The sequence below is a fragment of the Triticum urartu genome, chromosome 4, assembly GCF_003073215.2.
Source record: "Triticum urartu cultivar G1812 chromosome 4, Tu2.1, whole genome shotgun sequence".
In the NCBI taxonomy this organism is placed as follows: Eukaryota; Viridiplantae; Streptophyta; class Magnoliopsida; order Poales; family Poaceae; genus Triticum; species Triticum urartu.
Genome location: NC_053025.1, coordinates 111377037 through 111404925, shown reverse-complemented (window position 1 = coordinate 111404925; position 27889 = coordinate 111377037). Strand labels below are relative to the sequence as shown.

The window sequence follows — 27889 nt, the reverse complement described above, 5'->3', positions numbered from 1 at the left end:
GAGATAAGAGAAGCTGGTATGAACTCGACCTATCTTGTTTTTGTAAATATGATTAGTTCATCGTTCCTGATTCAGCCTATTATGAATGAAACATGTTTGCCATGACAATTAGAGATTATAGTTGCTCATGACATGCTTAATTAGCGAGGAGTTTATAATGGTTTACCTTGCGTGCCAACATGCTATTAAAATGGTTGTGATGTGGTATGATAGGGTGGTATCCTCCTTTGAACGATTCGAGTGGCTTGACTTGGCACATGCTCACGCATGTAGTTGAAACAAAATCAACATAGCCTCCATGGTATTTATGTTCATGGTGAATTATATCCTACTCATGCTTGCACTCAGTGTTAATTAATTTTAATGCATGTTCATGACTATTGTCGCTCTCTAACTGGTCGCTTCCCAATCTCTTTCTAGCCTTCACTTGTACTAAGCCGGAATACTGCTTGTGCATCCACTTCCATAAACCCCAAAAGTTATTCCATATGAGTTCACCATACCTTCCTATATGCGGTATCTACCTGTCGTTCCAAGTAAATTTGTATGTGCCAAACTCTAAACCTTCAAATGAAATTCTGTTTTGTATGCTCGAGTAGCTCATGTATCAACTAGGGTTGTATATATCTTCCATGCTAGGTGGGTTATTCCCAAGAGGAGTGAACTCCGCTCCTCATTCACGAGAAAATGGCTGGTAACCGGGATGCCCAGTCCCATGCTTAAATTAAAATAATTGCAAACAAAACTCCCCCCGGGATTGTTGTTAGTTGGAGGCACCCGTTGTTTTAGACAAGCCATGGATTGATGTTTGTTGGTGGTAGGGGGAGTATAAATTTTACCATTTTGTTTGGGAACCACCTATAATGTGTGTAGCATGGAAGATATCGAGATCTCTCGGTTGTTGTGTTGACAATGAAAGTATACCACTCAAAATATTATTCATCTCTATTTCAAAATTGAGCTCTGGCACCTCTACAAATCCATGCTTCCCTCTGAGAAGGGCCTACCTATTTACTTTTATATTGAGTCATCATCCTCTTATTAAAAAGCACAAGTTGGAGAGCACCGCTGCCATTTGCATGCATTACTATTAGTTTACATTGAGTATGACTATGACTGGATCTCTTTTACCATGAATTACAACGTTTAGTCAATCCTTGAACTTCAGAGGTGCTCTGCATTTATGTTTTGCGGTCTCAGAAAGGGCTAGCGAGATACCATCTTGTTATATCATATTATGATTGTTTTGAGAAAGTGTTGTCATCTGAGATTTACTATTATTGCTCGCTAGTTGATTATGCCATTGATATGAGTAAACATGAGACCTAAATGTTATTGTGAATATGGTTAGTTCATAATCTTTGCTGAAAACTTGAATGTTGGCTTTACATATTTACAACAACAAGATCAAACAGAGTTTGTAAAAGTTTTTCTTTATCACTTTCAGTTTGTCAACTGAATTGCTTGAGGACAAGCAAAGGTTTAAGCTTGGGGGAGTTGATACGTCTCCACCGTATCTACTTTTCCAAACACTTTTGACCTTGTTTTGGACTCTAACTTGCATTATTTGAATGGAACTAATCCGGACTGACGTTGTTTTTAGCAGAATTGTCATGGTGTTATTTTTGTGCAGAAATAAAAGTTCTCGGAATGACCTGAAACTTCACGGAGAATATTTTTGGAATATATAAAAAATACTGGCGAAAGAATCAACGTCAGGGGGCCCACACCCTGTCCACGAGGGTGGGGGTGCGCCCACCCCCCTGGGGCGCGCCCCCTGTCTTGTGGGCCCCCTGATGCTCCACCGACCTCAACTCCAACTCTATATATTCACGTTCGGGGAGAAAAAAATCAGGGAGAAGGATTCATTGTGTTTTACGATACGGAGCTACCGCCAAGCCCTAATCTCTCTTGGGAGGGCTGATCTGAAGTCCGTTCAGGGCTCCGGGGAGGGGAATCCATCGCCATCGTAATCATCAACCTTCCTCCATCACCAATTTCATGATGCTCACCTCCGTGCATGAGTAATTTCATCATAGGCTTGCTGGACGGTGATGGGTTGGATGAGATTTATCATGTAATCGAGTTAGTTTTGTTAGGGTTTGATCCCTAGTATCCATTATGTTCTGAGATTGATGTTGCTATGACTTTGCTATGCTTAATGCTTGTCACTAGGGCCCGAGTGCCATGATTTCAGATCTGAACCTATTGTGTTTCCATGAATATATGTGAGTTCTTGATCCTATCTTGCAAGTCAATAGTCACCTACTATGTGTTATGATCCGTTAACCCCGAAGTGACAATAATCGGGACAATTACCGGTGATGACTATAGTTTGAGGAGTTCATGTATTCACTAAGTGTTAATGCTTTGTTCTGGTACTCTATTAAAAGGAGGCCTTAATATCCCTTAGTTTTCAATAGGACCCCGCTGCCACGGGAGGGTAGGACAAAAGATGTCATGCAGGTTCTTTTCCATAAGCACGTATGACTATATTCAGAATACATGTCCACCTTACATTGATGAACTGGAGCTAGTTCTGTGTCACCCTATGTTACAACTGTTACATGAGGAATCACATCCAACATAATTATCCATCACTAATCCATTGCCTACGAGCTTTTCACATATTGATCTCTGCTTAGTTACTTTTCCGTTGCCACTGTTATAATCACTATAAAACCAATGCTGTTACTTTTGCCATCGTTACCGTTACTTCCATATTACTTTGCTACTAAATACTTTGCTGCAGATATTAAGTCTTTCAGGTGCGGTTGAATTGACAACTCAACTATTAATACTTGAGAATATTCTTTGGCTCCCCTTGTGTTGAATCAATAAATTTGGGTTAAATACTCTACCCTCGAAAACTATTGCGATCCCCTATACTTGTGGGTTATCACCAAGCTACAAGCCATGAACAACTTTGTTGCATAAGGGAACTCAGGTACGAATTGGATTTTCGATTCTGTTGCTTCTCGTCATATGTCTACATCGAGTAATTTGCTTTCTTCTTGCACACCTTCGTCTTTTCCTTCTATTACTCTTGGTGATGAATCTTTTATTCCTATTTACTGTGTCGGTCAGGCTCAAATCCAATCCCCAATTAAGCCCTTGCTTCTTCATGATGTTCTTGTAGCTCCTGCTCTTATTAAAAATCTGATTTATGTTCGCCAAATCACCACTGATAATCATGTTTTCGTTGAGTTTGACCCCTTTGGCTTGTCTGTGAAAGAGTACCCGACCAAAGCCGAGATCGCTTGATTCAATAGCTCCGGTGATTTATATTCTCTCCATGGTGCTCCATCGCTGCTCCTCCAACACCTATGGTGGCCTCTGTTGATCTGTGGCACCAACGTCTCGGCCATCCCAATAAAAAAGTGTTATCCACACTTCTTAGTGATTTTTCAATACCTTGTAATAGAGACTCTCATAATTCTTCTATGTGTCAGTCATGTCAATTGGGCAAACATGTTTGCCTTCCCTCTAGTTCCTCTCAATCCTCTAGTACTTTTCCTTTTGAATTACTTCATTGTGATCTTTGGACATCACCCATAGAAAGTGTATCTGGTTTTAAGTATTATCTCGTGATTCTTGATGATTTTACTCATTATGTTTGGACTTTTCCTTTACATAAAAAATCCGACGTTCATAATATATTCCTTAACTTTCAGCGCTATGTCTGGGTCTACTTTTTCCTCCCTATAAGATTCATCCAATGTGATAATGGTCATGAATTTGACAACTTTAAAAATCAAATTTTCTTTTTACAATATGGAATTCTCTTGCGCTTCTCATGTCCTTATACCTCCCCTCAAAACGGCAAAGCCGAGCATCCTCTTCGTACTCTTAATGACATCATTCGCACTCTGCTTGTTCAATCTTCTATGTCTCCGAAGTTCTGGGCTGAGGCCCTCCACACGGCCACATATTTACTCAATACTCCTCCATCCAAAGTTAACCCACAAACTACTCCTTACTTCTATTTATTTCTCTCTCATCCAAATTACTCCGACGTTCGCATCTTCGATTGTCTTTGTTTCCCAAACTCCTACTCCACTTCTCCTAACAAACTTTCCCCGCGCTCTACCCCGTGTGTCCATCTAGGTTTTTTCTAACGAGCACAAGGGTTATCGTTGTCTAGATCTTGTTAGTGGTCGTGTTCATGTGTCTCGTCATGTAACATTCGCTGAAAACATTTTTCCCTTTTTCGAGCGTCAATAATTAAATCCCAACTCACCCACGCCGTCCACTAGTCCCTCTTGTCGCAATCATCTTACCTTCTTTCACCCGCCGACCTATCCAACGAAACCAGCCGAATTCTCTACCGCGGTAGCGGATCCTGCCGCGACCACTTCTGTCATCACCTCTGTTCCGGCAGAGGAAAACCCATTACACTCTGTCGCGGCAGACATCCTGCCGCCGCAGTCTTCACCGCCATCTCCTACGTCTGCTTCCTCCGCTACGCCGGACGCGTCCACCACATTTCCCCCACCCCTCCTGCTCATGCTATTCCCGTTCCAACTCCGACTAACGATCATACCATGCGCACACGTGCCAAGTCCAAGTTTTGTTAACCTACAAAAGATCGTCTAAATCTTCATGCATCTCTATCTCCTTCCTCTCTAACCAAATCTTACAAATCAGCTCTCCTAGATCCTAATTGGGCCGCAGCTATGAAAGATGAATATGATGCCCTTCTGCAGAATAACACGTGGCAGTTAGTTCCTCGTCCTTCCAATACAAATATTGTTTTGGGAAAATGGGTTTTTCGCCATAAATTTAATTCTGATGGGAGTCTTGCACGTTATAAGGCTCGATGGGTATGTCGTGGTTACTCTCAGCAACACGGCATCGATTATGATGAGACTTTCTCTCCAGTTGTCAAGCCCAGCACTATTCGCACTGTCCTTGGCATCGCCGTCTCTTCTTCCTGGCCAATTCATCAACTAGATGTCAAAAATGCTTTTCTTGATGGCTCTCTTCAAGAAACAGTATATTGTCAACAACCTCTTGGCTTCGAACATTCCTCCTATTCTAATCATGTTTGTCTTCTTTAAAAATCTCTTTATGGTCTTAAACAAGCACCACGTGCCTGGTTCCAACGCTTTTCTATTTATGCTCAAACCATCGGTTTTACCCCTTCCTGTTCTGACACTTCACTCTTCACCTTTCATCACAACAACAACACTGCGTACCTTCTTTTATATGTTGATGATATTATCCTCACAGCTTCCTCACAATAATTTTTAGATCATATTATCTCTCTTCTTCGCCAGGAATTCTCTATGACAGATTTAGGTCTTCTTCACCACTTCTTAGGTATTGCTGTTATCCATGACTCCTCTAGTCTTTTCTTGTCTCAACGTTAGTACACTCTGGATCTTCTTTCTCGTGCTGGTATGCTTGATTGGCAAACTTCCCGTACCCCTGTTGATACAGGTTCCAAACTCTTTGTCGACGGTGATCCTTTCTCGGATCCTTCTCTTTATCGTAGTCTTACCGGTGCACTTCAGTATCTCACTCTCACTCATCCTGAAATTTCTTTTGCTGTTCAACAAGCTTGTTTATACATGCATGATCCTCGTATTCCACACTACAATCATGTCAAACGTATTCTTCGGTATCTCAAAGGCACACTAGACTTAGGTCTTCATATCAACAAATCCTCTCCCACCTCCTTGACAGCTTAGTCTGATGCAGACTGGGCTGGTTGTCCAGATACTCGTAGGTCCACATCCGGTTTTTGTATTTTTCTTGATAACAATTCTACAGTTCGGAACCACGACTTTCTTTTATCCCAATATACACTTTTGAGTATTGTGTTTATTGTGTCTGGTTTCTGAACATGCTTTGATCGTTGAAATATATGAACGTGTTTGGAAGTTCTGAAGATTCCTCTTCCTCTTTTTTTTTTGAGGCAAGATTCCTCTCCGAATACTTCGGGCATGTTATGTTTTTTTTTCACATCCACTACTTCAGAGGAAAACCCCCGATGCGGAGTATTTGGGCCGGACTGACGTAATCCTTCTGAGGGTACAGCCCAAGCCCACCTGGCCATATGGCCCGTTTCAGAGCAGACGAAGAGTCCAGAACGTTAGAGAGTGGAAAGACCACAATACCCCCGCAACGCACGCCCCACGAAACCCCCATGTCCCAGGCCTCCTCCCTCCCTATATAGACGCCCCCTTGCTTCCGCCGCGCTGCCTCAAGACGTCCTCTTTCTTCCTCCTCCACTCGCCACCCGCACCCCACCACGCGCCGCAGATCCACCGAAGCTAGGGCTAGGTCCTCCCGCGCGCGGCCAGCGATGGCGATCAAGAAGCCGTCCAAGACGGACAAGAAGCACGCGTACGACCAGAAGCTGTGCCAGCTCCTCGACGAGTACTCGAGGGTGCTCGTCGCGTCGGCGGACAACGTCGGCTCCAGCCAGCTCGCGGAGATCCGCAGGGGCATCCGCGGCGAGTCGGTCATGCTCATGGGGAAGAACACCCTCATCCGCCGCTGCATCGCGGCGCACGCCGAGAGGTCGGGCAACGCCGACATCAAGGCCCTCATACCCCTCCTCCAAGTAAGCCCGGCCCCTCCCCCTCCCCCCCTGCCGGATCTTCTACTCCGCGTCTGGTTTTGTCGTCGAGGGTTCGTTTTCTCAAGCGTGCGCCTGTTTGTCCTTTTGGTGCTGCTTGTTGCAGGGGAACGTCGGCCTCATCTTCACCAAGGGTGACCTCAAGGAGGTGCGCGAGGAGGTGGCCAAGTACAAGGTAAACTAACTACTGTACCACTGCCCTTGTTCTGCGAGCGAGTTGGTGTTGATTGCTGCTGACTTTGTCTGGTTGAAGTGTGCTAATTGCGTGCTTGCTAGTTATGGAAACGATTATTTGGTTGCATGGATGTAATAATTACTGTATGTTTCTGCCGAAATTGCACAAGCATGCTTCTTCATCTTGCTGTAATTATTTGGAAGTAGTTCCAGATCTAGATCATTTATGGCAGGAAAATTAGTTTCAGTAGTATGAATCTGTTGTACTTGTGTGGTTATTATGGAAGGGGTCTGAGATCAGGTGGTTATTGTGTTGCAATGCTGCAGGCACAAATTCTGCTTCTCAGTTGTACTGTCTGTGTTGTGCCACTGCCCTTGTTCTGTGAGCGAGCTTGTGTTGATTGCTGTCGACTTTGTCTGCTTGAAGTGTGCTAATTGTGTCGTTGCTAGTTTATGGAAACGATTATTTGGTTGCACGGATGTAATAATTACTGTATGTGTCTGCCGAAATTGCACAAGCATGCTTCTTCATCTTGCTGTAATTATTTGAAGTAGTTCCAGATCTAGATCATTTATGGCAGGAAAAATATTTTCTAGTATGAATCTGTTGTACTTGTGGTTATTATGGAAGGGGTTTGAGATCAATTGGTTATTGTGTTGCAATGCTGTAGGCATAATTCTGCTTCTCAGTTGTGCTAGTTTGTATGGAAGGCGTTAGAGATCTCAATTGGTTATTGTGTTGAAATGCTGTAGCCATAGTTCTTCTGTTTACAGTTTGGCATGTTGCTTAAATGCCTGCATGAATTTGAGGATGCTTCAGTAGTAAAACGGATTGTTGGGGATGCAACTTGTGCGTATTTGTCTGAAATTTTTCCAATATGTGCATGCAGTAGTATTTCGTGTTGCATGTTGTCATGTACCATATGGGTGAGTGCATGCCATCATTTTGATAGTCTGATAGACTGTGGAGAACATATAAGATTTTATAGGTGCGGGTGCAAAGTGTTTGAAGCAATTTTTGTCATGCATCTCACACATAGATTTGTCCTTTGAATTTGTATTGCGAATGCTGCTGCATTGATACATCATGCAATAAAGTTATTGTTGGTTTTGCAGTGTGCTAATTGTGTAATTGCTAGTTATGGAAAGGATTGTTGGGTTGCATGCATGGATGTAATAAATTTGTGTCTGCCAAAATTGCACAAGAATGTTTTTACCTCCATCTTGCTGTAATTATTTGGGAAGCGGTTCCAGATCTTCATTTATAGGAGGGAAATTAATTCAGACAAAGCTTCTCAGTTTACTAGTGTGGTTATTCTGGATGGGGTTAGAGATCTCGTGTGTTGCAATTCTGCATGCATAATTCTGCTTCTGAGCTGTACTAGTGTGGTTATTTTGAAAAGGGTTCAGAGATCTCAAGTTGTTTATTGTGTTGCACTGTGGCAGTTATTATTCTTCTGTTTGAGATATCATCTGCGAATTTAACTAATTTGGCATCTTGCTTCAATTATGGGAGTGCCACTGGGGTGCATGAATTTGATGATTCTTCAGTAGGAAAACGGATTGTCTGTTGGGATAACCTGTGTCTTTGATGATTCATTCAAGTAGCACAAGCGTTAAATACAGTTTGGTTTGGTAACAATATGAACATGGTAGTTGGTGTTTATTTGTCTGCATGTTGCCTGTATTTGTGTGCAGTAGTTTCTCGTGTTACATGTCGTCGTGGAGCATAGATTTATCCTTTCATTGATATATTTAAACCTTGTGCAGTAGATATAAATACATTGTGCAGTAGAGTTGGGAGATAATAATTTCAAATAGTGAATTGTGTCTACTTTTCTTTTTTAGGAATGTGTCTACTCTAATTTGGGGGAATGATATGGAAGTTTCAGTCTAAGCATAATGTTGTACCGTACATTTCTTTTCTTTTTTCCAAGTACCCTGCAGCATGGTTTTGTGTGAACTTACTGGGAATATTTCCATTGATCATCTAATGTTTAGAACACTTCTTGTTTAGCCATCTTATTATCCTTGTGATCTTGTTTTTGTTATGCAATAGGTTGGGGCCCCTGCTCGTGTTGGCCTGATTGCTCCTATTGATGTGGTGGTTCCCCCTGGAAACACTGGTCTGGACCCCTCCCAAACTTCTTTCTTCCAGGTAAAAACTCTTGTCTGATAACACACACGCTGTGTTCTCCTGACGGTTAAGCAAGCACAAGTTCTCACCCCGGTCTGATGTCCCTTTTGTATTCATTCAGGTGCTTAACATCCCCACCAAGATCAACAAGGGAAGCGTTGAGATCGTCGCCCATGTGGACCTCATCAAGAAGGGTGACAAGGTGGGCTCATCCGAGGCTGCCCTGCTTGCCAAGCTCGGCATCCGCCCATTCTCCTATGGTCTTGTGATCACCAATGTCTACGACGATGGGTCGGTGTTCAGCCCCGAGGTTCTTGACCTCACCGAGGAAGACTTGATGGAGAAGTTTGCGTGTGGTGTCTCCATGGTTGCCTCGCTGTCCCTGGCGGTCTCGTACCCAACTTTGGCTGCTGCACCGCACATGTTCCTCAATGGGTACAAGAACGTGCTTGCTCTCGCTGTGGAGACAGAATACTCGTTCCCCCATGCTGATCAGATCAAGGAGTACCTGAAGGTACGTAGACCTCCTATTTCTGGTTACTACTGTTTTCCTGTTTGAAATCTTAGCTCAAATGCCAATGTTATGTTTGCTAGTTTTTAAAACGCATCATGTAGCCTCACAATTGTTGTTATTTGTTCTGATCTCGATGTTACATGTGTGGTTTGAATGTGTGAACATCTTGCTCTATTTCATACGTACCGAGTGCCTAGACAAGTAATGGTGTAATTTTGTGTTTGTGTTGGATTGCAGGACCCTAGCAAGTTTGCTGTTGCTGCCGCGCCGTCTGGTGGTGGTGCTGCCGAGGCTGGAGCTGCTACTGCGGAGGAGAAGAAAGAAGAGGAATCCGATAGTGGATCTGACGCTGAGGAGGGATTCATGAACCTGTTCGACGACTGATAAGCTGCACCTCTCGTCAAGTTGCCACTTGTGTCGTAGCGTAGATAGATGAGTGAGCTCTTTTATCCTAGTAATGTTGGCATATAAAGCTTGGACTGTTGTGTGTATTCGCCAATGCTATCGTACTTTTACTTGGTTGGTAATATTGCCCTGATTTTTCGTGTGTGAGATGCTCATGATCTGCATTCCTTTTAACTAACAGCAACTCACCTCCAGTCTGATGTGCCCTGAACCGGAGGCCCAAACACACCTAAAGCACACAAAAAAAGTAAGAAGGTAGCCATATCTCAATGACACAAAATGGTTTCACCATACACTTAGATGCGATCTTGACTTAAAATAGGATGATCAACTAGATGTATGAATATGAACCCCTGGATCTGGGTGAGGTGATGGCGGGAAACTCCAACAAGTTTTACTACCAAGGAGAATGTTAGAGAGAGGAGAAGAGAATAGGTAAAATAATGACTTCCAAGGATTGCCTAGATTGCCAGACTGGATCAGCAACTCCTTCATGGGAGTTTGAGGTTGTGCAGGGTTTTGTTGTCCCCCGGCGGCATCGTCAACCGAGAGTTAGATTTTATCATAGTTGTTCGCCTGATATGGTGTTTTGTCGGAGACCCACTTGGACAGTTATCCCGCAGAATGTTTGAGAAAAAGGATGAAGATGGACCAAAAGCTTGTGTGTGCGAGTGATGGGAGAAAAGGTGGCTTGTTACTGCTATGGAAGAATGAAATTAGAATCCAAAGATTGGATCTGGATCCTATGTACATTGTGGATGATGGTAACAATAACTTGTGGAGGTTGATTGGAATATATGATGAATTTCGGTGGGAGAATAAATATAAAACATGGGATCATATGCATCAACTAATCATACTCTCCCATGGTTGTTGATTGGGGATCTCAATGAGATACAATTTCTGTATGAAAAAGAGGGAGGAAACCCCAGACCCCAACAGGCCAGTGATGACTGTGACATCAGAGACTTGGGACACAGAGGTTATCGCTTCACTTGGCAGAGAGGAAGAATTCGCGAGAGGCTTGACAGAGGCCTCTTAACGAAACCTGGGCAGCAATGCATCCTCATGCGTCGTTGGAGAACTTGGGGTATAACCACTCCGACCACAGGCCGTTATTGGTTGATACCAATTTTTATGTACGTGAACCGAGTGATGGGTTCACGTTAAGAGATTCGAAGCTCGTTGGTTACGAGAAAAGGCTTTTAATGAGAAAGTTCAAGAAGCTTGGAATGAGGCCGGAAGCGATCCCACAACAAATAATATACATGAGAAGCTCGACCGCATGCATAGAGCATTCCATGCTTGGGATCAAAGAGTGCTGAAGAAGCCGAAAAACAGATTGAGAAAAGCACAGAAGGAACTAGCTGGTCCTATCTCTGATGAGAGTGAAGAGAAGAGGAAAGAACTATCCGAACTTGTTGAATATCTACTAGAACTAGAAGAAATTCATTATATACGAGATCCAGGGCGAGTTTGTTAAAATCCAGTGACCGAAACACAGTTTTTTTAGGCTTTTGCATCGGCCAGAAGGAAAAAAGAACTATATCCGAAAACTCCATGATCAGAATGGTAATGCAGTAGAAGGTATGGCAACACTGGGTTCTAATATTCAGAATTATTTTAGTAACCTTTTTAGTTCAGAGGTGCAGCATGTTGATCCTTATATTCTTGAGAGGGTTCAAACAAAGCTTACTGATCATATGAATAACATGTTAATGGCTCCGTATACGCATGATGATGTTCGTAAGGCTGTTTTTAGTATTGGTGATCTCAGAGCTCCGGGTCCAGATGGGCTTCATGCGACCTTTTTTAAAAAGTTTTGGCATATCCTAGGTGATGACATTGTTGGAAATATGCCCTAGAGGCAATAATAAAAGCATTATTATTATATTTCTTTGTTCATGATAATTGTCTTTATTCATGCTATAACTGTATTATCCGGAAATCGTAATACACGTGTGAATACATAGACCATAATATGTCCCTGGTAAGCCTCTAGTTGACTAGCTCGTTGATCAACAGATAGTCATGATTTCCTGGCTATGGACATTGGATGTCATTGATAACGGGATCACATCATTAGGAGAATGATGTGATGGACAAGACCCAATCCTAAGCATAGCACAAAGATCGTGTAGTTCGTTTGCTAGAGCTTTTCCAATGTCAAGTATCTTTTCCTTTGACCATGAGATCGTGTAACTCCCGGATACCGTAGGAGTGCTTTGGGTGTATCAAACGTCACAACGTAACTGGGTGACTATAAAGGTGCATTACAGGTATCTCCGAAAGTGTCTGTTGGGTTGACACGGATCGAGACTGGGATTTGTCACTCCATATAACGGAGAGGTATCACTGGGCCCACTCGGTAATGCATCATCATTATGAGCTCAAGGTGACCAAGTGGTTGATCACGGGATCATGCATTACGGTACGAGTAAAGTGACTTGCCGGTAACGAGATTGAACAAGGTATTGGGATACCAACGATCGAGTCTCGGGCAAGTAACATACCGATTGACAAAGGGAATTGTATACGGGGTTGATTAATCCTCGACATCATGGTTCATCCGATGAGATCATCGTGGAGCATGTGGGAGCCAACATGGGTATCCAGATCCTGCTGTTGGTTATTGACTGGAGAGTCGTCTCGGTCATGTCTGCTTGTCTCCCGAACCCGTAGGGTCTACACACTTAAGGTTCGGAGACGCTAGGGTTGTGAAGATATGTATATGCAGTAACCCGAATGTTGTTCGGAGTCCTGGATGAGATCCCGGACGTCACGAGGAGTTCTGGAATGGTCCGGAGGTAAAGAATTATATATAGGAAGTGCTGTTTCAGCCATCGGGACAAGTTTCGGGGTTATCGGTATTGTACCGGGACCACCGGAGGGGTCCCGGGGGCCCACCGGGTGGGGCCACCTATCCCGGGGGGGCACATGGGCTGTAGGGGGTGCGCCTTGGCCTGTATGGGCCAAGGGCACCAGCCCCTATAGGCCCATGCGCCTAGGGTTTCCATATGGGAGGAGTCCCACTAGTGGAAGGCACCCCTAAGTGCCTTGGGGGGGAGGGAAACCTCCCTGGCCGCCGCACCTAGGAGATTGGATCTCCTAGGCTGCGCACCCCCCCTTGGACCTCCTATATATAGTTGAGGAGAGGGAGGACTTCATACCTCAGCCATTGGTGCTTCCTCTCTCCCCGTTACGTCTCTCTCTCGTAGTATAGGCGAAGCCCTGCTACTGTGACGCCCTGCATCCACCACCACGCCGTCGTGCTGCTGGATCTTCATCAACCTCTCTTCCCCCCTTGCTGGATCAAGAAAGGAGGAGACGTTATCCGTTCCGTACGTGTGTTGAACGCGGAGGCATCGTCCGTTCGGTGCTAAGATCATCGGTGATTTGAATCACGTCGTGTTCGACTACATCATCCCCGTTCTTTGAACGCTTCCGCTCGCGATCTACAAGGTACGTAGATGCATCTAATCACTCGTTGCTAGATGAACTCCTAGATGGATCTTGGTGAAACGAGTAGGAAATTTTTTGTTTTCTGCAACGTTCCCCAAAAGTGGCATCATGAGCTAGGTCTATGCGTAGTTCTCTTGCACGAGTAGAACACAAAGTAGTTGTGGGCGTTGATTTTGTTCAATATACTTGTCGTTACTAGTCTTATCTTGATTCGGCGGCATCGTGGGATGAAGCGGCCCGGACCGACCTTACACGTACTCTTACGTGAGACAGGTTCCACCGACTGACATGCACTAGTTGCATAAGGTGGCTAGCGGGTGTCTGTCTCTCCTACTTTAGTCGGATCGGATTCGATGAAAAGGGTCCTTATGAAGGGTAAATAGCAATTGGCATATCACGTTGTGGTCATTGCGTAGGTAAGAAACGTTCTTGCTAGAAACCCATAGCAGCCACGTAAAACATGCAAACAACAATTAGAGGACGTCTAACTTGTTTTTGCAGGGTATGCTATGTGATGTGATATGGCCAAAAGGATGTGATGAATGATATATGTGATGTATGAGATTGATCATGTTCTTGTACAAGGAATCACGACTTATATGTCGATGAGTATGACGATCTACAAGGATGATCATGGAGCCCCAAGATGGAGATCAAAGGAGCTATGTGATATTGGCCATATCATGTCACTATTATTATTTGATTACATGTGATGTTTATCATGTTTATACATCTTATTTGCTTAGAACGACGGTAGTAAATAAGATGATCCCTTACAACAATTTCAAGAAGTGTTCTCCCCTAACTGTGCACCGTTGCTACAGTTCGTCGTTTCGAAGCACCACGTGATGATCGGGTGTGATAGATCCTTACGTTCACATACAACGGGTGTAAGACAGATTTACACACGCAATACACTTAGGTTGACTTGACGAGCCTAGCATGTGCATAGACATGGCCTCGGAACACAGAAGACCGAAAGGTCGAGCATGAGTCGTATAGAAGATACGATCAACATGAAGATGTTCACCGACGTTGACTAGTCCGTGTCACGTGATGATCGGACATGGCCTAGCCAACTCGGATCATGTTATACTTAGATGACTAGAAGAGGGATGTCTATCTAAGTGGGAGTTCATTAATAATTTGATTAGATGGAACTTAATTATCATGAACATAGTCTAAAAATCTTTACAATATGTCTTGTAGATCAAATGGCCTACGTTGTATTCAATTTCAACGCGTTCCTAGAGAAAACCAAGCTGAAAGACGATGGCAGCAACTATACGGACTGGGTCCAGAACCTGAGGATCATCCTCATAGCTGCCAAGAAAGATTATGTCCTACAAGCACCGCTAGGTGATCCTCCCGTCCCACAGAACCAAGACGTTATGAACGCTTGGCAGACACGTGTTGACGACTACTCCCTTGTTCAGTGCGGCATGCTTTACAGCTTAGAGCCGGGGCTCCAAAAGCGTTTTGAGAGACATGGAGCATATGAGATGTTCGAAGAGCTGAAAATGGTTTTTCAAGCTCATGCCCGGATCGAGAGATATGAAGTCTCCGATAAGTTCTTCAGCTATAAGATGGAGGAAAATAGTTCTGTCAGTGAGCACATACTCACTATGTCTGGGTTACATAACCGCTTGACTCAGCTGGGAGTTAATCTCCCGGATGATGCGGTCATTGACAGAATCCTCCAGTCGCTTCCACCAAGCTACAAGAGCTTTGTGATGAACTTCAATATGCAGGGGATGGAAAAGACCATTCCTGAAGTATTTGCAATGCTGAAATCAGCAGAGGTAGAAGTCAAGAAGGAACATCAAGTGTTGATGGTCAATAAAACCACTAAGTTCAAGAAGGGCAAGGGTAAAAAGAACTTTGAGAAGGACGGCAAGGAAGTTGCCGCACCCGGCAAGCAAGCTGCTGGGAAGAAGAAGTCAAAGTATGGACCCAAGCCTGAGACGGAGTGCTTTTATTGCAAAGGGAAGGGTCACTGGAAGCGGAACTGCCCTAAATACTTAGCGGATAAGAAGGCCGGCAACACCAAAGGTATATTTGATATACATGTGATTGATGTGTACCTTACCAGTACTCGTAGTAACTCCTGGGTATTTGATACCGGTGCCGTTACTCATATTTGTAACTCACCACAGGAGCTGCGGAATAAACGGAAACTGGAGAAGGACGAGGTGACGATGCGCGTCGGGAATGGTTCCAAGGTCGATGTGATCGTCGTCGGCACGCTACCTCTACATTTACCTACGGGATTAGTTATAAACCTCAATAATTGTTATTTAGTGCCATGTCTGAGCATGAACATTGTATCAGGATCTCGTTTAATACGAGATGGCTACTCATTTAAATCCGAGAATAATGGTTGTTCTATTTATATGAGAGATATGTTTTATGGTCATGCTCCGATAGTCAATGGTTTATTCTTAATGAATCTCGAGCGTATTACTACACATATTCATAGTGTGAATACCAAAAGATGTAAAGTTGATAATGATAGTCCCACATACTTGTGGCACTGCCGCCTTGGTCACATAGGTGTCAAACGCATGAAGAAGCTCCATGCAGATGGACTTTTAGAATCTCTTGATTATGAATCATTTGACACGTGCAAACCATGCCTCATGGGAAAAATGACCTAGACTCCGTTCTCAGGAACAATGGAGCGAGCAACCAACTTATTGGAAATCATACATACTGATGTGTGCGGTCCAATGAGTGTTGAGGCTCGCGGTGGCTATCGTTATGTTCTCACCCTCACTGATGACTTAAGTAGATATGGGTATGTCTACTTAATGAAACACAAGTCTGAAACCTTTGAAAAGTTCAAGGAATTTCAGAGTGAAGTTGAGAATCAACGTGACAGGAAAATCAAGTTTCTACGATCAGATCGTGGAGGAGAATACTTGAGTCACGAATTTGGCACACACTTAAGAAAATGTGGAATAGTTTCACAACTAACGCCGCCTGGAACACCTCAGCGTAATGGTGTGTCCGAACGTCGTAATCGCACTTTATTAGATATGGTGCGATCTATGATGTCTCTTGCCGATTTACCGTTATCTTTTTGGGGCTATGCTTTAGAGACTGCCGCATTCACTTTAAATAGGGCTCCGTCGAAATCCGTTGAGACAACACCGTATGAATTATGGTTTGGGAAGAAACCTAAGCTGTCGTTTCTAAAAGTTTGGGGATGCGATGCTTATGTCAAGAAACTTCAACCTGAAAAGCTCGAACCCAAGTCGGAAAATGCGTCTTCATAGGATACCCTAAAGAAACTATTGGGTATACCTTCTACCTTAGATCCGAAGGCAAGATCTTTGTTGCCAAGAATGGATCCTTTCTAGAGAAAGAGTTTCTCTCGAAAGAAGTAAGTGGGAGGAAAGTAGAACTTGATGAAGTATTACCTCTTGAACCGGAAAGTGGCGCAACTCAGGAAAATGTTCCTGAGGTGCCTGCACCAACTAGAGAGGAAGTTAATTATGATGATCATGAAACTTTAGATCAAGTTGCTACTGAACTTCGTAGGTCCACAAGGACACGTTCCACACCAGAGTGGTACGGCAACCCTGTCTTGGAAATCATGTTGTTAGACAACAGTCAACCTTTGAACTATGAGGAAGCGATGGCGGGCCGAGATTCCGACAAATGGCTAGAAGCCATGAAACCCGAGATAGGATCCATGTATGAAAACGAAGTATGGACTTTGACTGACTTGCCGTTGAACGGCGAGCCATAGAAAATAAATGGATCTTCAAGAAGAAGACAGACGCGGATGGTAATGTGACCATCTATAAAGCTTGGCTTGTCGCTAAGGGTTATCGACAAGTTCAAGGAATTGACTACGATGAGACTTTCTCACCGGTAGCGAAGCTAAAGTCCGTCCGAATCATGTTAGCAATTGCCGCATTCTACGATTATGAGATATGGCAAATGGACGTCAAAACGGCATTCCTTAATGGTTTCCTTAAGGAAGAATTGTATATGATGCAGCCGAAAGGTTTTGTCGATCCTAAGAATGCTAACAAGGTGTGCAAGCTCCAACGCTCAATCTATGGGCTGGTGCAAGCATCTCGGAGTTGGAACATTCGATTTGATGAGATGATCAAAGCGTTTGGGTTTACACAGACTTATGGAGAAGCCTGTGTTTACAAGAAAGTGAGTGCGAGCTCCGTAGCATTTCTCATATTATATGTGGATGACATACTGTTGATGTGAAATGATATAGAATTCTTGGAAAGCATAAAGGCCTACTTGAACAAGTGTTTTTCAATGAAGGACCTTGGAGAAGCTACTTATATATTAGGCATCAAAATCTATAGAGATAGATCGATACGCCTCATTGGTCTTTCACAAAGTATGTACCTTGACAAGATATTGAAGAAGTTCAATATGGATCAGTCCAAGAAGGGGTTCTTGCCTGTGTTACAAGGTTGAAATTGAGCTCAGCTCAAATGTCCGACCACGCAGAAGATATAGAAGAGAGAGCGTCCCCTATGCTCGCCATAGGTTCTATATGTATGCCATGCTGGTACCAGACCTGATGTAAACCTGCCGTAAGTTTTGGTAGGAAGGTAACCAAAGTAATCCCGGCAAGGAACACTGGACAGCGTCAAGAATATCCGGAAGTACCTGAAAAGGATAGGGAAATGTTCTCGTTTATGGAGTGACGAAAAGCTCGTCGTAAAGGGTTACGTCGACGCTAGCTTCGACATAGATCTGGATGACTCTAAGTCACAAACCGGATACGTGTATATGTTGAATGGTGGAGCAGTGAGCTGGTGCAGCTGCAAACAGAGCGTCGTGGCGGGATCTACATGTGAAGTGGAGTACATGGCAGCCTCGGAGGCAGCACATGAAGCTATATGGGTGAAAGAGTTCATCACCGACCTAGGAGTCATACCCAATGCGTCGGGGCCAATCAAACTCTTTTGTGACAACACTGGAGCTATTGCACTTGCCAAGGAGCCCAGGTTTCACAAGAAGACAAGGCACATCAAGCGTCGCTTCAACTCCATTCGTGAACATGTTCAAGATGGAGACATAGAGATTTGTAAAGTACATACGGACCTGAATATAGCAGATCCGTTGACTAAACCTCTCCCTAGGGCAAAACATGATCAACACCAGAATTCCATGGGTGTTCGATTCATCACAATGTAACTAGATTATTGACTCTAGTGCAAGTGGGAGACTGTTGGAAATATGCCCTAGAGGCAATAATAAAAGCATTATTATTATATTTCTTTGTTCATGATAATTGTCTTTATTCATGCTATAACTGTATTATCCGGAAATCGTAATACACGTGTGAATACATAGACCATAATATGTCCCTAGTAAGCCTCTAGTTGACTAGCTCGTTGATCAACAGATAGTCATGATTTCCTGGCTATGGACATTGGATGTCATTGATAACGGGATCCACATCATTAGGAGAATGATGTGATGGACAAGACCCAATCTAAGCATAGCAAAGATCGTGTAGTTCGTTTGCTAGAGCTTTTCCAATTGTCAAGTATCTTTCCTTTTGACCATGAGATCGTGTAACTCCCGGATACCGTAGGAGTGCTTTGGTGTATCAAACGTCACAACGTAACTGGGTGACTATAAGGTGCATTACCAGTATCTCGAAAGTCTGTTGGGTTGACACGGATCGAGACCTGGGATTTGTCACTCCATATAACGGAGAGGTATCACTGGCCCACTCGGTAAATGCATCATCATTATGAGCTCAAGTGGACCAAGTGGTTGATCACGGGATCATGCATTACGGTACGAGTAAAGTGACTTGCCGGTAACGAGATTGAACAAGGTATTGGGGATACCAACGATCGAGTCTCGGGCAAGTAACATACCACCGATTGACAAAGGGAATTGTAATACGGGTTGATTAATCCTCGACATCGTGGTTCATCCGATGAGATCATCGTGGAGCATGTGGGAGCCAACATGGGTATCCAGATTCCCGCTGTTGTTATTGACGGAGAGTCGTCTCGGTCATGTCTGCTGTCTCCGAACCCGTAGGGTCCTACACACTTTAAGGTCGGTGACGCTAGGGTATGAAGATATGTGTATGCAGTAACCCGATATGTGTTTCGGAGTCCCGATGGAGATCCCGGACGTCACGAGGAGTTCCGAATGGTCCGGAGTAAAGAATATATATAGGAAAGTGCTGTTTCCCCATCGGGACAAGTTTCGGGGTTTTATGGGTATTGTACCGGGACCACCGAGGGTCCCGGGCCACCGTGGGGCCACCTGTCCCGGGGGGCCACATGGGCTGTAGGGGGTGCGCCTTGGCCTGTATGGGCCAAGGGCACCAGCCCCTATAGGCCCATGCGCCTAGGGTTTCCATATGGGAGGAGTCCCACTAGTGGAAGGCACCCCTAAGTGCTTGGGGGGGGGGGAAACCTCCCTGGCCGCCGCACCTAGGAGATTGGATCTCCTAGGCTGCGCACCCCCCCCTTGGACCTCCTATATATAGTTGAGGAGAGGGAGGACTTCATACCTCAGCCTTTGGTGCTTCCTCTCTCCCCGTTACGTCTCTCTCTCGTAGTATAGGCGAAGCCCTGCTACTGTGACGCCCTGCATCCACCACCACGCCATCGTGCTGCTGGATCTTCATCAACCTCTCTTCCCCCCTTGCTGGATCAAGAAAGGAGGAGACGTCATCCGTTCCGTACGTGTGTTGAACGCGGAGGCATCGTCCGTTCGGTGCTAAGATCATCGGTGATTTGAATCACGTCGTGTTCGACTACATCATCCCCGTTCTTTGAACGCTTCCGCTCGCGATCTACAAGGTACGTAGATGCATCTAATCACTCGTTGCTAGATGAACTCCTAGATGGATCTTGGTGAAACGAGTAGGAAAATTTTTGTTTTCTGCAACGTTCCCCAACAGACATTACACAGGAAGTTGTGTTTGCTACTAATTCTCGTCAGATCCCGGCTGAATGGAATGATACATTTATTGTTCTCATACCCAAGACAAATTCACCTGGCCTAGTAACTCAATATAGACCTATTAGTCTATGCAATGTTTTATATAAGATCATCTCCAAGATGTTAGCTTCAAGGATTAAATGTATCCTGCCTGAAATAATATCTCCTACTTAGAGTGCTTTTATCCCAGGAAGGCTGATCACGAATAATGTACTCATTGCTTATGAATGTGTGCACAAAATAAAAAATAAAAAATAGGACAAGAAAGTTTATTTGCTGTGAAGTTGGGTATGCACAAGGCATACGACAGGGTGGAGTGGGCATTCCTCAAAGCTATGATGCAAAAGCTTGGGTTTCATGAACAATGGATCGAAATGATAATGGCATGTGTAAGCTTAGTAAGGTATAAGGTGAGATTCAATTCTCAAGAAACATATATATGTGTTTACCCCTTCAAGAGGTATTAGGCAGGGAGATCCCCTCTCCCCCTAACTTTTCTTACTTTGCGTAGAAGGGTTATCTAGTATGTTGCCGTATGAAGAAGAAGTTGGTGGCACGCATGGGGTTAGAGTGTGTAGAAATGCACCGTCGGTACTACATCTCCTTTTTGCTGACGATTCTCTAATTCTCACGAGACCAGCTGTTCTAAATGCAACTTCCTTACAACATGTTCTGGATACCTATTGTCAGAGTTCTGGACAGATGGTGAGTCTAGCAAAATCAAGCATTTTCTTTAGTCCTAATACCAGTGTGGTCTCGAGAGCAGAGATATGTGAAATTCTACATATAGATACTAGATGGCTTCTTCTCTATCTTTGATTCTCAATACCATGTTCTCCTCAATGTTCTTGGAGATCTATCCGATGTAATCTTCTTTTGCGGTGTGTTTGTCGAGATCCGATGAATTGTGGATTTATAATCAGCTTATCTATGAATATTATTTGAATCTTCTCTGGATTCTTTTATGCATGATTTGATATCTTTGTAATTGTCTTCGAACTATCGGTTTAGTTTGGCCAACTAGATTGGTTTTTCTTGCAATGGGAGAAGTGCTTAGCTTTGGGTTCAATCTCGCGGTGTCCTTTCCCAGTGACGGTAGGGACAGAAAGGCACGTATTGTATTGTTGCCATCAAGGATAAAAAGATGGGGTTTACATCATATTGCTTGAGTTTATTCCTCTACATCATGTCATCTTACTTAATATGTTACTCTGTTCCTCATGAACTTAATATTCTACATGCAGGCAGGAGTCGGTCGATGTGTGGAGTAATAGTAGTAGATGCAGAATCGTTTCGGTCTACTTGACATGAACGTGATGCCTATATTTCATAATCATTGCCTTAGATATCGTCATAACTTTGCGCTTTTCTATCAATTGCTCGACATTAATTTGTTCACCCACTGTATTATTTGCTATCTTGAGATAAGCCTCTAGTGAAACTTATGGCCCCCGGGTCTATTTTCCATCATATAAGTCTCCGATCTACTATTTTGCAATCTTTTACTTTCCGATCTATAAACAAAAAAAACCCAAAAATATTTACTTTATCTTTTGTTTAGTTTTATCTATCTCTATCAGATCTCACTTTTGCAAGTGACCTGAAGGGATTGATAACCCCTTTATCGCGTTGGGTGCAAGTGTTTGATTGTTTGTGTAGGTATTGGTGATTTGTGCGTTGTCTCCTACTGGATTGATACCTTGGTTCCCTAACCGAGGGAAATACTTATCTCTACTTTGTTGCATCACCCTTTCCTCTTCAAGGGAAAAACCAACCCAAGCTCAAGAAGTAGCAGGAAGAATTTCTGGTGCCGTTGTCGGGGAGATCTACACCAAGTCAAGACATACCAAGTACCCATCATAAAACTCTCATCTCTTGCATTACATTGTTCGCCATTTGCCTCTCATTTTCCTCTCCCCACTTCTAAAATGATTTTCAGAAATATTTACCGTTTTCTTCGCCCTTCTTTCATTCGTCTTTGCATTTGCCCTTATGTCTTACTTGGTTTGTTTGCTCGTTTGCTTGGTATAATTGTGTATTTATTGAAAATTAGAAGCAAGGAGTTTATGGATCCTCATACAGTTGCTAATATTTTTAAGAGATCCGATTATAATGAACCTATTGCTAGTGAGTTGTGTGCACTAGATTATCTTTATGAAGTTTTGCTTTAAATTCATGAATCTGAAAATTGTAATGAAGTACTAAAAGAAGAAATTTACGAAGTGATTCACGATAGCTCCTTGAATGAAAAGCATGATTGCAATGATGTTATTCTAAATTCTATTGATGTCAATTATGCTAATAATATGCAAAACCCTAAGCTTGGGGATGCTAGTTTTTCTATGTCCACTACTTGTTGCAATAATCATGATTGGGGTGATTCTTCTTATAATCTTGGAAATTATTTAAGCCCCATGATGAACATGAGGTTGATAATAATGTTTGCAATAATACCGAAAGTGGGCTTGGGAGAGTGTCAACTTTAGATCCCACATATTTGGATAATGTTCAATCTTATGAAGTTTTTGATAAAAGTGGGTTTGGAGAGGTCATGCCTTTAGTTAATGATATTCCCACTATTTTGGAAGAGTGTCAACTTTGCATGCATGTGGATCATGTAGAGAAAATTTTATGTGATAACTATATTGTTGAATTTGAATATGATCCCACATGTAATTATTATGAGATAGGAAAATATGGTTGTAGAAATCTTCATGTTACTAAATTACCTCTCGTTATGTTGAGATTGCTATTGTTTCTTTCTTCTTCCTTGCATATGCTAGTTTTTGCTTGTCATGATAATTTGTTTGCTTATAAAATGCCTATGAATAGGAAGTATGTTAGACTTAGATGTGTTTGTCACGTGTTTTATGATGCGCTCTTTGTGTTTCAATTGTTATCTTCCATGTGAGCATCATTAAAATTATCAATGCCTAGCTAAAAGTCTTTAAAGAAAAGCGCTTGTTGGGAGACAACCCAATATTTTTCCTTGCTGTTTTGCAATAAATAGTTCATCTAGCATCTGGTTAGATGTGTTTTTGTGTTTTAGTTAGTGTTTGTGCCAAGTAAGACCTTTGGGATGGCTTACGATGATAGTTGTTTTGATCTTGCTGAAAAACAGAAACTTTTGCGTCCAGGAAAATAATTATCATTTTTAACAGAAGCGTGATAAAATACTAATTCTTTTTGCAGAAGACTAATATAAAAATTGCTCAGGTTGTCCTAATTTATTAGAATATTTGGAGTTACATAAGTATTCGAGAGTTACAGATTACTACAGATTGTTCTGTTTTTGACAGATTTTGTTTTCCTTGTGTTGTTTGCTTATTCTGATGTATCTATGGGTAGTATCGGGGGGTATGAACCATGCAAAAGTTGGAATACAGTAGATATTACACCAATATAAATAAAGAATGAGCTCACAACAATACCAAAAGTGGTGATTTATTTTCTTATACTAATGAAGCTTATTATGAGATTTTTTGTTGAGTTTTGTGTTGTGAAGTTTTCAACTTTTGGGTAAGGATTTGATGGACTATGGAATAAGGAGTGGCAAGAGCCTAAGCTTGGGGATGCCCAAGGCACCACAAGGTAATATTCAAGGACAACCAAAATCCTAAGCTTGGGGATGCCCCGGAAGGCATCCCCTCTTTCGTCTTCGTCTATCGGTAACTTTACTTGAGACCATATTTTTATTCACCACATGATATGTGTTTTATTTGGAGCATCTTGTATGATATGAGTCTTTGATTTTTAGTTTTCCACAATCATACTTGCTGTACACACCTTTTGAGAGGGACACGCATGAATCGTGATTTATTAGAATACTCTATGTGCTTCACTTATATCTTTTGAGTTAGGCAATTTTGCTCTGGTGCTTCACTTATATATTTTAAGAGCACGGCGGTGGCTTTATTTTATAGAAATTGATAAACTCTCATGCTTCACTTATATTATTTTGAGAGTCTCTAAACAGTATGGTAATTTGCTTTGGTTATAAATTTAGTCCTAATATGATAGACATCCAAGAGGGATATAATAAAAACTTTCATATAAAGTGCATTGAATACTATGAGAAGATTTATTCCTTATGATTATTTTGAAATATAGAGATGGTGATATTAGAGTCATGCTAGTGAGTAATTGTGGATTGTAGAAATACTTGTGTTAAAGTTTGTGATTCCTGTAGCATGCATGTATGGTGAACCGTTATGTGATGAAGACAGAGCATGATTTATTTATTGATTGTCTTCCTTATGAGTGGCGGTCGGGGACGAGCGATGGTCTTTTCCTACGAATCTACCCCCCTAGGAGCATGCGCGTAGTACTTTGTTTCGATATCTAATAGATTTTTGCAATAAGTATGTGAGTTTTTTATGACTAATGTTGAGTCCATGGATTATACGCACTCGCATCCTTCCACCATTGTTAGCCTCTCTAGTACCGCGCAACTTTCGCCGGTGCATCAAACCCACCATATACCTACCTCAAAACAGCCACCATACCTACCTATTATGGCACTTCCATAGTCATTCCGAGATATATTGCCATGCAACCTTCCACCGTTACGTTTATTATGACACGCTCCATCATTGTCATATTGCTTTGTATGATCATGTAGTTGACATCGTATTTGTGGTAAAGCCACCTTTCATAATTTTCATACATGTCACTGTTGATTCATTGCACATCCCGGTACACCGCCGGAGGCATTCATATAGAGTCATATTTTGTTCTAAGTATCGAGTTGTAATTCTTGAGTTGTAAGTAAATAAAAGTGTGATGATCTTCATTATTAGAGCATTGTCCCATGTGAGGAAAGGACGATGGAAGACATGATTTCCCCACAAGTTGGGATGAGTCTCCGGACTTTACAAAAAAATAAAAGAGGCCAAAGAAGCCCATTCAAAAAATGATAGAAAAGAGAGAAGGGGCAATGTTACTATCCTTTTTCCACACTTATGCTTCAAAGTAGCACCATGATCTTCATGATATAGAGTCTCCTATGTTGTCACTTTCATATACTAGTGGAAAATTTTTATTATAGAACTTGGATTGTATAGTCCAATGATGTGCTTCCTCAAATTTCCCTAGGTATTCGTGAGCAAGCAAGTTGGATGCACACCCACTTAGTTTCTTTTTGAGATTTCATACACTTATAGCTCTAGTGCATCCGTTGCATGGCAATCCCTACTCACTCACATTGATATCTATTGATGGGCATCTCCATAGCCCGTTGATACGCCTAGTTGGTGTGAGACTATCTCCTTCCTTTTGTATTCTCCACAACCACCATATTCTATTCCACCTATAGTGCCATGTCCATGGCTCACGCTCATGTATTGCGTGAAAGTTGAAAAAGTTTGAGAACATCAAAAATATGAAACAATTTCTTGGCTTGTCATCGGGGTTGTGCATGATTTAAATATTTTGTGTGATGAAGACGGAGCATAGCCATACTATATGATTTTGTAGGGATAGCTTTCTTTGGCCATGTTATTTTGAGAAGACATAATTGCCTTGTTAATATGCTTGAAGTATTATTGTTTTTATGTCAGTATTAAACATTTGTTTTGAATCTTATGGATCTGAACATTCACGCCACAATAAAGAAAATTACATGGATAAATATGTTAGGTAGCATTCCACATCAAAAATTCTGTTTTTATCATTTACCTAATCGAGGACGAGCAAGAATTAAGCTTGGGGATGCTTGATACGTCTCCAACGTATCTATAATTTTTTTATTGTTCCATGCTATCATATTATCTGTTTTGGATGTTTTATATGCATTAATATGCTATTTTATATTATTTCTGGGACTAATCTATTAACGTAGAGCCTAATGCCAGTTTCTGTTTTCCTTGTTTTTTAGCTTCCCGAAGAAGGAATACCAAATGGAGTCCAAACAGAACAAAACCTACGCGATGATTTTTCTTGGACCAGAAGACACCCCGGAGACTTGAAGACCAAGTCAGAAGAGCCACGAGGCGACCACAAGGGTAGGCGTGCCCCCTGCCTTGTGGGCCCCTCGGTGACCCCTTGACCTAGATCTTCCTCCTATATATTCACATATATTCCCGAACCTCCATAAGCATCCACAAAAACACCTTTCCACCGCCGCAACCTTCTGTTCTCGTGAGTCCCATCTTGGGGCCTTTTCCAGCATCCTGCCGGAGGGGGTTTCGATCACGGAGGGCTTCTACATCAACTCTATTGCCCTTTCGATGAAGCGTGAGTACGTAGTTTGCCTCAGACCTACGGGTCCATAGCTAGTAGCTAGATGGCTTCTTCTCTCTCTTTGATTCCCAACACCATGTTCTCCTCCATGTTCTTGGAGATCTATTCGATGCAATATTCTTTTGCGGTGTGTTTGTCGAGATCCGATGAATTGTGGATTTATGATCAACTTTTATGCATGATTTGATATCTTTGTAATTCTCTTCGAACTATCGGTTAGTTTGGCCAACTACATTGGTTTTTCTTGCAATGGGAGAAGTGCTTAGTTTTGGGTTTAATCTTGCGGTGTTCTTTCCCAGTGACAGTAGGGGTAGCAAGGCACGTATGTATTGTTGCCATCGAGGATAAAAAGATGGGGTTTACATCATATTGCTTGAGTTTATTCCTCTACATCATGTCATCTTACTTAATGCGTTACTTTGTTCCTCATGAACTTAATACTCTAGATGCAGACAGGAGTCGGTCGATGTGTGGAGTAATAGTAGTAGATGCAGAACCGTTTCAATCTACTTGACACGGATGTGATGCCTATATTTCATAATCATTTCCTTAGATATCGTCATAACTTTGCGCTTTTCTATCAATTGCTCGACAGTAATTTGTTCATCCATCGTATTATTTGCTATCTTGAGATAAGCCTCTAGTGAAACCTATGGCCCCGGGTCTATTTTCCATCATATAAGTTTCCAATCTACTATTTTGCAATCTTTTACTTTCCGATCTATAAACAAAAAAATAACCCAAAAATATTCACTTTATCTTTTGTTTAGTTTTATCTATCTCTATCAGATCTCACTTTTCCAAGTGACCGTGAAGGGATTGACAACCCCTTTATTGCGTTGGGTGCAAGTGTTTGATTGTTTGTGCAGGTATTGGTGATTTGTGCGTTGTCTCCTACTAGATTGATACCTTGGTTCTCTAACTGAGGAAAATACCTATCTCTACTTTGTCGCATCACCCTTTCCTCTTCAAGGGAAAAACCAATGCAAGCTCAAGAAGTAGCAACATGCTACCTCCTTGTGCTTTTCGTTAATATATATTCTAACACTACAATTCAATCTTATAGAATTATCTTGTGAGAGGTCATGAATTTACATGTGGGTGGGGGGTGTTAACAAGTAAAATATAATTAAATTCACCAAAAAAAGGCTTTCACCCCGCTTTATAAATAAAGCAGCCGCCACAAGCATACAAGGTTTAGATGTAGCAAACAAATAGAGACATAGTAAAACACAGAAAAAGAAGAAGGTTATGTTGAGGGCACAACTCAACAAGCCCAAATAAAAGAAAAAAGGCCACCGGGTCACGTAATGGGAACCACAACTCTAGTCCGGCTCCGACGGTGGCGGGGGTAGGGGTGGCCCCATGCAAAGGGCAGATGTCCCGAAGCCGGTAGTGAGATCATCAATGGTGC

General features: G+C 42.5%; 1 protein-coding gene across 1 annotated transcript; it reads left to right on the top strand.

Moving 5' to 3' along the window:
• The first annotated feature begins 6202 nt into the window (after nucleotides 1-6202).
• LOC125550944 (60S acidic ribosomal protein P0-like) lies at nucleotides 6203-9950 on the top strand. Its single transcript, XM_048714079.1, has 5 exons — nucleotides 6203-6571; nucleotides 6693-6761; nucleotides 8820-8918; nucleotides 9019-9411; nucleotides 9649-9950. The coding sequence occupies exons 1-5, from the start codon at nucleotides 6311-6313 to the stop codon at nucleotides 9793-9795; spliced, it is 969 nt and encodes a 322-aa protein (XP_048570036.1). The 5' UTR covers nucleotides 6203-6310; the 3' UTR covers nucleotides 9796-9950.
• The last annotated feature ends 17939 nt before the right edge of the window (nucleotides 9951-27889 follow it).

Excerpts from the sequence above, each read along its gene's own strand:
- LOC125550944 (XM_048714079.1), top strand. The coding sequence starts at position 6,311 with ATGGCGATCAAGAAGCCGTCCAAGACGGACAAGAAGCACGCGTACGAC. Across the intron at positions 6,572-6,692 it reads CCCTCATACCCCTCCTCCAA|GGGAACGTCGGCCTCATCTT; the intron begins GTAAGCCCGGCC and ends TGCTTGTTGCAG. Across the intron at positions 8,919-9,018 it reads CCCAAACTTCTTTCTTCCAG|GTGCTTAACATCCCCACCAA; the intron begins GTAAAAACTCTT and ends GTATTCATTCAG.